At 34.3% G+C, this 12,967-nt stretch overlaps 1 protein-coding gene across 2 annotated transcripts in view; it reads right to left on the bottom strand.

Moving 5' to 3' along the window:
• The window catches only part of USP9X (ubiquitin specific peptidase 9 X-linked), a 107,047-nt gene that overhangs the window by 11,105 nt on the left and 82,975 nt on the right, over window positions 1-12,967 (bottom strand). For both annotated transcript variants that reach the window (XM_085311296.1, XM_085311297.1), the window contains exons 31-38: window positions 11,773-11,993; window positions 11,208-11,398; window positions 10,571-10,744; window positions 6,699-6,840; window positions 5,756-6,506; window positions 5,088-5,211; window positions 3,536-3,761; window positions 2,280-2,409 (exon numbers count right to left, since the gene is read on the bottom strand). In XM_085311296.1, the coding sequence (XP_085167422.1) occupies window positions 2,280-2,409; window positions 3,536-3,761; window positions 5,088-5,211; window positions 5,756-6,506; window positions 6,699-6,840; window positions 10,571-10,744; window positions 11,208-11,398; window positions 11,773-11,993 (1,959 nt within the window). The remainder of the gene's footprint in view (window positions 1-2,279; window positions 2,410-3,535; window positions 3,762-5,087; window positions 5,212-5,755; window positions 6,507-6,698; window positions 6,841-10,570; window positions 10,745-11,207; window positions 11,399-11,772; window positions 11,994-12,967) is intronic.

Genomic DNA, 12,967 nt, shown 5'->3' with positions numbered 1-12,967 from the left:
TGAATATTATTCATAGAACTTGGGGTGTTGCAGAAAGAGGTATTGTGGCTTTTGCTGAACAAGCAGTCCACACCCACACAGAAGCCTTCAGTTAACAGCAGTAAGACAAGTGCAATTAGCTGCCTTAAACTACTCTTTCATATTTATTTTGGATAAACCTATCTGAGAGAGATCTGGAGATTAGTCTCAGAAATTAGGTTACGCAGAGCTGCTTTTCCTTCTGTCTGGATTCTGATCACTATGAAAAACTAGTAAAGAAGGAAAGATAAACTAAAGTAGAAGAATTACACCTCTTTTCTGTGCAAGAGCATAAAATCCATTCTTGGGGTCATGATGGAACACTGCCTGACAAAGAATGGTTTAATAGAGAAAGTATAAGAAAACATAGTACAATATAGATGAAATTAAATTAACATGGTTACCTAAATTAATTTTACAGAGTGTCTCTAATGATGATAGATTCACTTTTTAGAACAGTCTTTCAGGAATTTTGTGAGAGACTGGCACTCAGGGGGGAATATGCCACTTAGACAGATGTATATAGCGAGAAAGTAAGATTTTTCTACCAAATGCATTAATTTTTCTAGAAGTACACTGTTACTTGCTGTCCTTTCAGTACAAGCTTGTCCTCTGGCTTGTACTGAAGCTGAATAAAAAGGATGATTTCCTACGAGTTAACAACGAAACATAAGCTTCAGTGTATGCACTACTGTATTGAACTATGTACTATTTTTAAAATTGATCTTGTTTTAAAGGAATGACATTGAGAAAGTAATTCTTCAAAGAAATTAAGTACTTGAGTACAGAAAGATGCTTTGTCACTCAGGCTACCAGGTGAGAAAGAAAAATAGGCCACTGACAGAAGACCCTCATAACTGGGAAAGATAAGAATGCAAATATCTGTGGTAATTCACTAGATTCGATATGGTGGCTGCCCTAAATCTGAGAGTTCAAAAGCAATCATCTATTCGTCTGACTTGAATTTTATTGCTCTTAATTGCTCTTCCTGCGGGCAAGTATATAAAGCAGCAATTTATTTACCCACTTAAGAAACAATTCATCATCAACTGATTTTCAGTGTATAAGAGAAAGTATGATACAGTGGTTCACCTGAATGTGAGTAAGACTGACCTCAGTATAATAGTGAAAACAATCTTTGTTTGGAGTAATTCCTGGAGATGCAACTGCCAATTTATTTTATCAACTGTTTAGGATACAGATTTTCTATGCAAAGAATCTATACAATCCAGAATTTGATACAAACTCACGTATCCTTTTAAATCTAAATTTATTACTGATTTCATAATGCTGGCTACACCTAAGATGCATACCAAAAACTGGTGATGCTGGAAGGACCACAGCCAATATTTCATCTCATCACTACAAAACTGATAATCATCTCATCTCAGTTATATTACAGCAAATATATAAAGGGGCTCTGAATGTAGCACCTGAAAAATCAGGTAGCCCTACTGACCGTGCATTCAAAGATGCTAAAAATAAACTGAAATATTCATGTGTAATCACATTCTCTCTCTCTCATCTGGTCTTTCATCAGGAAGTTTAGGATTCTAGTCTTTAGAAAAAGATTCATTGTCTCAAGCCTAGGAGAACCTTGCCTACATATTGCAAGACCACTGGCTTTTCTTGCTTGTGTATCTTGGAGGAATTACAATCAGAAAACTCCAGTATCAACTTATCAGGAATTCTTGTATTCCTTTACCTCGTACGAAGCCTACAATGAAAGCCTGAGTTTAGACTTCTAAGTGGCCTACTTCCTTGGCCTCCCAAAGAGGCTTTCCAGGGAAGACAGAGACAAGTGTTTTGTGTTCATAGTCGTGAACTGAAGGGACTAGCGACACAGCACAACTGCAACAGACAGCGCTGGTCATTTCTACTCATGCTTCCATGAACAGAGTATGGCATCTTTCTCTCTTTTGAACTATTGCCTTCCTCAACTTACTCAGTCTCAAAGGAGTTAAGAGTCCTGAACAAAGCTGTTTTTCACCCCCACATTCTCTCAGAAGAACAGTGTCTCACTGCTTCAACCTTCTTGTGTTAGTCTTCCAAGAACAGCAGGAATACAAAGGAACACAAAAGGCCAAAACATCAAGCTGAAGGAACACAGATTCTCTAGAGAGCATTAATACTGTAGTTAATGAGAACAATTTGCCTGAAGCTGATAAACTGGATTCTCCTGCCATTACCTAGACGGCTGAAAAATTAATGAAAGCTCAGTTTAATCCAGCAACAACAGCAAATACGTGCAATTTGCTTACCTAGGTTGGCATACATCACAAACAGATTGAAATACTGCTGCAAATGGCGCCCATGTTCAGATACTTCCCTTCTAAGAAGATTTAGTACCGCTCTCAGTAAGTGATCGCTTAAACTTAAGTTATCATATGCCTATATATTAAAAAAAAAAAAAAAAAAAGTTTCAACATTAACAGTATATCCTATAAAATACTTATTTAGTTTATATTTTCTATCATGGCAGAAAACAGAATGGTTAAAAGGTATGGGCTGCAGACAGAAGAGGCTCATACAGGCTCCAAAATCCTAGCAACTGGTTAGTCTTCTGTGTCTCATACAAAATGAACAAAGTCCTGAGTTAAACATTAAGTTACTATTCTAGTAAGAAGCATTAAATAAATATCATAGAAAGAGAGACAGGGAACAAGACTCCTATCACCAATTACTGCAATTAGGAAAAAAATAAAATTGTGCAGCAGCACAACCAGTCCCATTGAACTGCACAGACTAAAAGACAACCAAATCACATCTACATATGAATTTCAAATATCTCATGAAACAAAACACTGTTGAAGCATATGTAGTTTTAACATATTACATATTTCTTTGCTGAAGATATAATGAAGAAATAAATGGAAGTACACAAATGAAAGACAACAAACATCTCCTTGTAGACATTAAAAAAACCCTTAAAATATGCCTGAGCAAAGGCTCATATAGGTTGACCTTTTAAATTTTAGTACAGCCCAGAAAAAAACATAGTTTTAACAATTATTGTATTAGGAATCTGGGTTTTTTGTTGTTGTTGTTTTGAAAGTTCTACATGTATAACATTAGGCAGCGCACCTCCTTCTTCTATATGAAATTACGATTTTTTACGATTTCAATGTTGCAGAATACAAGGGGAAGAAAATTTAGGTAATTCCTTTGTTTTCCATGTAGAAACTTTTTTTAAAAATAAGTTTTACTCCCCTACACATTATGTAAACAAGTTATAAGCCACTGCTTTATTTTGCCAGTGTTTCACATTGTCAACTAAACCATACAAAACTCGAAGTTCATACTACTTATTCTTGACAGAGATTCACCAATGAGGTGAAATAATCACTCTGACAGTAGTTTCACACAAACTGGTAGAATTTGTAAATCTGTAAATGCAAAACAGACTGTATATACAGCTCTTCTGTTAACATTGTGATGCAATTACTCCAGAAATAACTTTATGTTGAATGCTTTTAAGCAAGAAATTTCAGAAGATTTTAGTTAGAAAATTAAATACCTGACTGGAAGGTCCAGGAGAGGCAAAAGGTGAAGGACATGGTCCATCTTGCAATGAAAAATGTGCAATAAATACTATAAGTTTTGCAAATGCACCCCTCACTTCGGCACTAGGGCATTCCAGAAGATACTCAGAGAAGCGGTTTGAAACATTAAAAAGGACATTGTGTGCAAACCAAAAGCGAACATTCTTGCTGTGACGAAGAAGAATGCACAATGCATCATACCTGAAACAGAAAATGATATAACTAAGATTATGGCCACACAAGCTCTAATGTTTGGCAAATACATTCTTTTGCAAAATTTGAAGAAAATACATCTTAAAAGGTGAACCACAAACATTTTTGCTTACAAAATGCTTACCATCAAATAAACTATGATTTCTATAGTAGTACTCTCTTATACTCAGAATCACTTATAAAAAAAATTACATCAAATGCAAAGCAATTATTAAACTATAGTGTTTTATTTCTATCACCCCTAACAACCAAGAGAGCATTATGTTCCCTAACCTCCATACTACTACTTGATGCAGGTCTTAAACTGACAGCAATCACTACCTCTGTATTGGAACATGGAAAAAGGGTCAGCAGCAGAGAATGTGTTCAGTGGATTTCATGAGCTGTGTGGGACAGGTAATTAAATATGTAACCTATCAGGAATTTCTATCTTCGTTTACAGTTCACAAAAAATACTTAAATAAAATATATGTTTTTAGAGAGGGCTTCTCTGATTTCTGTCATTTCTCCAGCAATATTTGAACTCCTCTAGATTTCTAAAATTATACGGGCACCTTAGCTGCGCTGAAAGTTGCTATTGAAGAAGAATTTGAGGTACAACATTTGCCTTGTATTACAGGACTATTTACTAGTTGCTGGTAAAGCACCAGTAATATCAGATTCTCTTACTAGTTCTGCTAGTAATAACCCTCATTCCTCTCCCACAGACAAAATAAATTAGTTTAGTTTAAAAAGACTGAAATGATGTGGTGCTATGAGTATCGTTGTGTATTTTGTTATACTACATAGATTTGAGTTACAGGCCCCACAACAACGTATTTAAGCACTTTGCTAATGGAGTGTTATGGGTTTTGCACATTTCACAAAAAGCATACACATAAAAACTGCATCATTGTCTTGAAAAAAGGTGAAGTCTGGTGAAAAGGCAAAAAAGGTGACTGATCAAACCACGAGCAATCATTCTGAATTAAATTCAGAAAACATAACTTACGAGTTTTGCTCTGTCACTAGGTTCCATGCCTTTATTTTAAAGGAAGGAAAAAAAATGTAGATTTAAGCTCCTTTTCAAACTGAATTTTGAAGACGTTCAGATTTGAGTATATTACTACCAGAAGAAACCGAGCTCAACAGCTTATTTTAATGCTCAGTTTCTTCCAGTATTCTTTGTTCAAGCTTCCTCCCTTTCCCATGTGCATTTTGACCATGTACGGGCAAGTGTGGACACACCAAAACATCTTTTGTTGCCATATTTGTAGAATTGAGATCTTTGAACAGAAATCAAACTTTTAAAACTGTTGTTAGAAGACAATATACCAGTCACTAGCAGGGCCACGGACTATTTTCTTTGTATGAAATCCTGTGGTGAAGAGAAATCTAGCAGCAAGCTGAATACTAATCATAGTTATTTCTTCTGCTTCAGGCAACAGATGATCTTGTCCTAAAGAAAAAATCAAAACATTCAAATGTAGTAAAAGTAAAGACAATTTACTTTTAATAATTTTACTGATTCCAGATAAGCATTTTTTTGTTTGACAGATTGTGTTCAAATTTTAATACAAAACTTGGTCAAAGCAGCCTTAGCTTAACTTATATCTCATCATGTGAAAATGCAAGTTCTAAAGTAAGAAGTAATGAATGATTAATGTATGGCTGATTTTTTTTTAAAGACAACTTTCACCATCTCACCTCTGAAAACTGCCTACAGGTGAAGAGACCACCACTTGAACATTTAACATGATTTAGTACAGAGCTGAATAAACATTGAAACGATTGTTTATCAAAGCATTTTCTGCCAAATATTCTGGCATGTATCATTAACAAACAGCTCAACAACAGATGTCTAACTACAGAAATCCAGAAAGGCAGGTACATTCAAAGCAGAATGTGCAACGTTTTTCTGGCTAGAACATAAATTCTAGACAATACAATCAAAACATTAATTGGAAGAAATAAAGCCATAATTATTGCATCCATGTACTAACCTGGAGGAGGATTTAAGTAGACACTATTACAAGTAAGCAACTTCTTTATGAACTGGAAATATTCTAGACTGTACTGCATACGATTATGCATGAATTGCACATTCTGCTTCCGAACACTTCGCTCAATTGCTGATGGCATTTTAATCTGATAGGGTTTAGTGGTGATAGCAAGTTCTGAAATATATTTTATTAGTTCATTGTCTTTGTCTATTGTGTCCATACGTTCATAAAAAAGAATGTAAGCATTCCACCATCTCTTCTGACGTCTGTAGGACATACGCTTCATCATATGATCAAATACTTCTCCCATGTATTCTCCACCGAAACACTGATTTTTCATTTCTTCATCGTCATCCATTTTACATTCTGTTACATCTCCATCATCAAATTTATACCACCGATTTTTCTCACCATCTCCACCATTCCTCTGTATAATATAAGAGTAATAATGTCCACCACTGGCCTGGCCACTGTGCACAAGTACACCAACAAGCCTGTATTTTGTGCTCCCACAGTGTTCATTTTCTGACTGTTCATTTTGTATTATCTGGTTTTCAGGATTTACATCATCTCCTTCCAATTTAGCTACACCTGCCACTGTATAAGGCTCCATGTCCAGCTCTCGTGGAAATTCGAAGTAATCATTGAACTTGATTGCACATTCCCTTTCCCAGTCATAGTCAAATCGTTTCAATTGGATTGCCAGAACTGGAGGCAACTTCTTAATCAACAAGCGTTTCACTGTATCAACCTGGAGAAAAAACAAAACAAAACAAAAACCCACACCACTTTAGCAGTTATTGGTTCTTAAGTTTCCATACTTACTATCCACCAAATTCAAGAGTTATAGGGTAACTTTTTTCCTGAACATGAATTAAAATTGAATTTAATAGAGTTGTAACAATATAGTTGTACACATATTTAATATACAAGGAAACACTACCTTTTTGTTGCATTTTTCACAATGATATGCATTTGCACCTTCCAACAAATCTCCTTTGACATACTGTTCCAAAGAATCAAGAAGGTTTTGGTGATTTCTTATATCTACATTCAGAGTTGTGAAGGATTCCTCGCATTCGTACCTACAAATGCACAGATGTAAGAGAAAGAAGTGTGCTCGACTTACGCTTTTTGGGTGCTAAATAGCACTCTACTGTAAAATTTTTCTTCGGCATTTGATGTCAGCCTCTGGCAAAACGATGTAAGCAATAAAAAGGAAAGTATTCAATAAAGATGAGTGCTCTAACTATTCTTTTGCCTACCTGACCTGATTAAAATGTTATGTTCCCAAGAACATGAGCAAGAGACTGCCATCACATCTGCCAGAGATGAAATGTCACCTCAGACTCGCCACAAATGCAGCTTGATAGAGCTGCATGAACAGCAAAAACAATAACAACTCCCCAAAACAATTCAGTATCCCAAACCCCACAAAGTATTTGTATAACAAAGATCATACTTCTTAATCAACCCAGACTTACAGTCATTTTTAAAGCTTCAGCAAAAACTAAACTGCTCAAGTTCTGCAGATATGAAAAGTGTTGGTATACTTCAGTCTTTCAAATATAAGTATACGGTAAGGAAGTTGGCATTAACCGTACATTTGCATATCTACCTAGCAATATTCACAAGCTTTGAGAACAAAATACCACTCAACATGCAAACAGTTTTCTTCTCATATAATATTAACTTCAAAACAAATACCAACATGTAAAGTCAAGGCTTCCAAACAGAAAATACATATATTTCTTTATGAAATCTCCACTGAGTGATACAGCTTTAGTTTATACGTTATTCAAGTGCACAGAAGCTGTTCTTGTACAACTTTTCCATGATTTTTTGAACAAGTGAACACTGTAGATCATCCTTAGTTGTTTTCATAAAGCAGAGATTAAATCAAATTATGTATGTCAAAGTAACCTTTTATACCTAACAAGACAAATTGCATGTAGATTAATCCTAAGAACATTCAGCATGACTCCTACCATGCTCCAGAAGTATGAGTTATGAGAAAATTCAATTATAAATTAGATGTAGAATTCACAATAGCACTTAGAAGATCCAATACTGAGAGCTTTCAGAATAGCTATATAGTTTATCTGCTTTCTGAAGAACATCGTTAAACTATGCTTAATCTTAAAATCAGCTATTACATTTCAGTAACAAACTATAACAAAAAAAGTTTAAAACAATAAATACAGAGCAAGTTGCATAGCTGTATTATTCTAAATTGATATACAGTCAAAAAATTTTTTTCTTCCTTCTGTTATCTTTTTCAAAGCCTGTTCAATCTTTGCTCTGGTATCTCTGATTTTCCTCACTTAGAGGCAATAAACCTAAGGTATGAGTTATGAAGAGAAGCTTTTTTCCAATACATATGCTTTAAGCTAGTAAAACCTCAAAATTTGTAGGGCCTTCTAGTGACTTGGTGTTCTAAAAATATTTCTGAACTTTTTTTTTTTTTTTATTGTGGTCTTCATGTGATTATATTACAGTGTCTGCACACCACATTTTTCCATCTGCACTAATGGTAGTTATTTTATCAAGATCACAGGAATTATTTACAAGTACCTTAAGTTCTCTGAAAAAATGGTGCAAGTTCTTTCTGAATCTTTTTGCACTTCTTGTTTTAAATGATCTGAAGTGGCCTGACAGACTCTTATCACTCTTAAGTCAGTACAGAAACACAGACAGCAAAGTATTGTACTTCTACAATAATCTGATTTTTTTCATTGCTGACCTTTACTGCCAGGAATTAGATTGATAAACACAAATATTGTATTACAGTTGAAGAAAACAGTTCAGAACAGATTCCAAGAAAGCTTTTATATTTTTCTATCTGAAAAACCCAGATAGTTATCTTTGTAAGTCACTTTTTGTACTTATGACTAGCTTTGACTTTCTGTGTTCTGGTATGATCTTCAAACAACAATCCTAGCAATGAACCAGCAATACATAGAGACAATCAGTTAAGACATCTTGGACACAAATGGATTTTTTTTTTTTTTAAGTTAAAAAGGTACTACAAATAAATTAGAAAGGTCTATTCCAACATAACCCTATAGTGTCTATTTGTCTCATATGCAATCAAGCAAATGAAAAGTTTTAAATAATAGTGAATAAATTAGTATTTAGAACGAGTTCCACCAAAACAATAATATTCATTCATGTATCAAACAACTTGCAAATTTTGAAAAGTTGTTCATCTACCATACTCCAATACTTTACTCAGCATCAATTTTCTCCTCCCTTGAATACATTCAGGCTAACATTTCTATTAAAAAGTACAGTTGTGCAAATCTAGTAAGGATACAAAAAGAGAGCTAATATTTGAAGAAATGTATGTAACATAAGGAATGAATGGTAACTCAGCTTACTTCCCACCTTTACCTTCTGTCTGTTAGGTATTACAAAAATAAAAAGCCTGAATTCTTTTTACATATCTTACAATATTTCAAATTACTTCCTGGCATATATTTTAACTCATGAAGCAAAGTAAAGTGTTCCATTTAAGTCCTAATTCATATAAAAGCTCAACCAAAGTTGAAATGTTATCATAATAAAATGAGTTCAGATCAGTGTTTATTCCTGTGCTTCAGTTACTAACTGAAGGACAGAAATACACGGTCAAATTTTAACAAGGAGGTGAAGTCGCAACCGTAATCCCCAGGGATCTGTACTGTTCTAAGAGTCACAAATTATCTGAAAAACGTAGTGAAAGGCTAGGAGATCAAGGGTTAACAACGCAAAATTTAACGCAATAATAAAAAGCCAACTGCTAAAAATTTCTGATGAATAGCATGATAACGAGAAAGCAGGCAATAAAAATGAGAGGTAAAATTTGATGTCTCTACTGCAAAGTAACACATAGGGAAAAAAAATCACTCCAGTTTCTATATAACAATGAATTCTGAGTTAGCTACTGCAATTTAGGAAAGACATCTCAAATTTGATTGTGAATAATTCTTTGGAAGTATGAATTCAATAGCAATTAAAAGGTACACATAACATTAGAATTTATAAAGAAAAGTCCAGCATTATGCCATTTTGAATCTTGCTTGTAATTCTGATCACCCACCTCAAAAGGGTTATAGGATAAGTCTAGAGGAGTACAATGCCTAGTTCTACTTTTTCCCTAAGCATTAGTTACTGTCATCATTAAGAAGTTATTAGGCGACAGCTACAGAGCAGCAGTTCATCTTTTTTTTAAACATAACTCTTGTGAAGCTGCATTTCCAGAGTTCCATATTCAAATTTTAAAATAAGCAGAACACAAATCTTAAGAAAAAGATAAATCAATATATCATTGTCCTCAGTTACAACTTACAGGAGAATTATGAATGCAGTTTTACTCAGAAACAAAAATTCATACTTTGATCGCCTCCATCCGCATACTACAGATGTAAGACAGAAGACAGCAAAAGCTGTGAGCCATATTCAAGAGCTTTATTCATTGCAATTGGTTCCCAAGATGCTTTCACTTTTAATATGAAAAAAATACACCTTTTCCTCCTCTAATCAATACACAACACTTCACATTCAGTCTGTTAAGAAGAGGCAATAAAGTATTTCAAGTCACTTCAGTATAATTTAATGAATGTTAAGTCTGTAGCAAACAGAAGTAGATAGTTAACTGGACACAACTAGATAACTAGATTAACCGAATTAGATAATTAATTATAAATAGATCTCATGCACATTCCTGACTCTTCAGCCACTTTTATAAGGTTGTCTGCTTTACAGCATCTTCATTATTGTCTTATACAAACATGGATTCATTTGTTCTAAGAAAGGAGAATCTTAAACACTTACCGATGTGGGCATCCTTGACAAATCTTCTGATCAGCAAAGGAGCCTCCTAAAACTTTACTTAACATTGCTGGATGGCCCAAAGCTTTTAAAGCTTCATCTAAACTGTCCACCAAAGAATTAAAAAATTCTAAAGCATCATGTTGTTCACGCAGATTTACAGGCTCACCCCAAAGCCTGGAAAAAAAAACCACACACACACATTTTTGTCAAATATTTTTTCATTTTGGCCCTCAACACTTTTTTTTTTAAAAAAGTATTTTTCAAGTTACTCATCCCTCCTTCTTACTATGTAAAACTACTGGTTTGTGATGCAGTGTACCAATCAGCACTGTCCTTGACACTAACCAACTAGTATGTAAAAGTAAGCTTTTGTGTATAACCTAATATTTAATTCAAAAATTTAATATCTAGTTCAAGAACTGCTGGAATTCAAATTTGCCATGTCGCTTCAAATTTTGTTCCAGTAACAGACTTCCAGAGAACAGTGAAAAGGTAGGATAGCAGATACTAAGCTGCACAAGTTCTGTTAATTTACATTTCTTAATATTGCTATCATTTCTTCTATCACAATTCATTTGGTTGTATTTCAGTGTTCCAGTGAATGGATATCAATACTAAAAATTAGTTTCTTATTTACCTAAATTGTTTCCAAAATCCTCTTGGTACATAGTACTGTAGTCTAGAAGCTGCTAAATGACCAAAAATAACTTGAAGATGCCTCAGAACTCCAATATTGTACTCTTTTCTATCTTCTGTTTTACTCAGCGCTGGCTTGTCTTCATACTGATGTGGATAACCAAATACATCATCTCGTGGGTCAACATTGCTCTGAAAAGCAGAAGTGTGTGTGCAATTAATTTTGTTAGAATAAATAAGAGATAAAACTAGCTATGAGACAGCTACATATCAAAGGTGTTCCATACTCCTGTCTGAAAAGTCTTCTGTATGTGTTAACTGAGATACAGTGACAGAAATAGTGAATGGTGTTTTTGAGTACAAATCTAAGAGGTGGAATCTGCAAAGCTTGCTATTTGGATATTTGAACTCCTTTTCTGACAGTAAGCCTATTCAAATAAGAAATATTACACTGTTGTCTCCACTGCTAACAGTATAGAAAACAAAGTGATTAGCAACTTACAAATTTATAACCTTTCCATGAAATAGAATTGTATTTTAAACAAATTCTACATAATAAAATTCACCTCATTGTCCTGCTTCTCATCCCCAGACATATCATCATCTACATCACTGCCTGTGCCTTCAATTGCAAGGATCCCATTTCTGATGGCTGGAATCATGTATAGCTGTTGAATGACAGAATTCATGTAACAAGTAGCACCAGCATTTTTTAATCCTACAAATCCCTTTGGTGGTCGAGGCCCAACAGGTGGTAGATATTCCCATTCAGTAAGCGCTTCACAAGCTAAGAGAGAATAGCAGAAAGCAATTAGAAACTACTTTATTATCAAACAACTAGAATATCAGTTATGGTACCGAAGATAATTCCACAAAATTAAAATCAGTGTTAGTTTATATCATACTGCAGTTTAATAAAACAAATATTCCATCACAAAACTTAATTGCTAAAATCAACACAATTCTTACTAATGGTAATTTTATCTGTAACCTTAAGAATGCATTATGCCATTTTGATTTATTGCTTAGCTAAAAAGGTGGCTAAGCAAAAATTCAGTACAGTTATGTACCAAAGAAAAGTCTTCCCTCAACGCTAGTAAATTCTTCAGTTGAAGAATTCAAGATCATTTAGTAGTATGAAATGAATTTAGAGTACATAATCAATTTATAACCATTTTACCACCTTACAATCTTTTTCACACTGCAACATGGCAACATTTCACTTTTGCCTCACTCTTCCTTACCAGGCTGGAAAACAGTTTCAGATCACGTTACCTGTATGACATATGGTAGATTTTTTTCTCCGAGTCTCCTCCCTTAGACCTCTCACATCACTTCAAAGTACATTTATAATCATAGCTTTGTCACACTAGCATGTTGTTCTCTGTTTTTTAAACACAAACAGTTCTGATGTGAAAGCAAAGAGTGCATATGCATGCACATGGATGTTTACAAGATAGCTTTCCTTGGTGCATGAACCACAATAAATGCACAAGTTTTGTTTAATAAATATGTACTCTCTCCTGTTCGACATTTTGTGAAGATCTGCCTTCCAACACCCTTATTAAATATTTTAATAGAAGGAAACGCCATAAAACCCTTCTAACTGTGAGGGAATAAACATACTGTTCCCTAATATGAGAGGGTGAAGAAAAAGGATGGGGCAGAAGGAAAACTATAGAGTTGTCTTTTTCATTTGTTTAAGAGGGAAACAAACAGCAAGGGATTGAAAAATCTAACAGATAAGGCACAAACACTCAA

This window comes from Rhea americana, unplaced genomic scaffold (genome assembly GCF_003343005.1).
Source record: "Rhea americana isolate MKP2758 unplaced genomic scaffold, rheAme1 scaffold_339, whole genome shotgun sequence".
NCBI lineage: Eukaryota > Metazoa > Chordata > Aves > Rheiformes > Rheidae > Rhea > Rhea americana.
The sequence above is the reverse complement of the archived record's forward strand: the minus strand, read 5'-3'. Positions and strand labels throughout refer to the sequence as shown.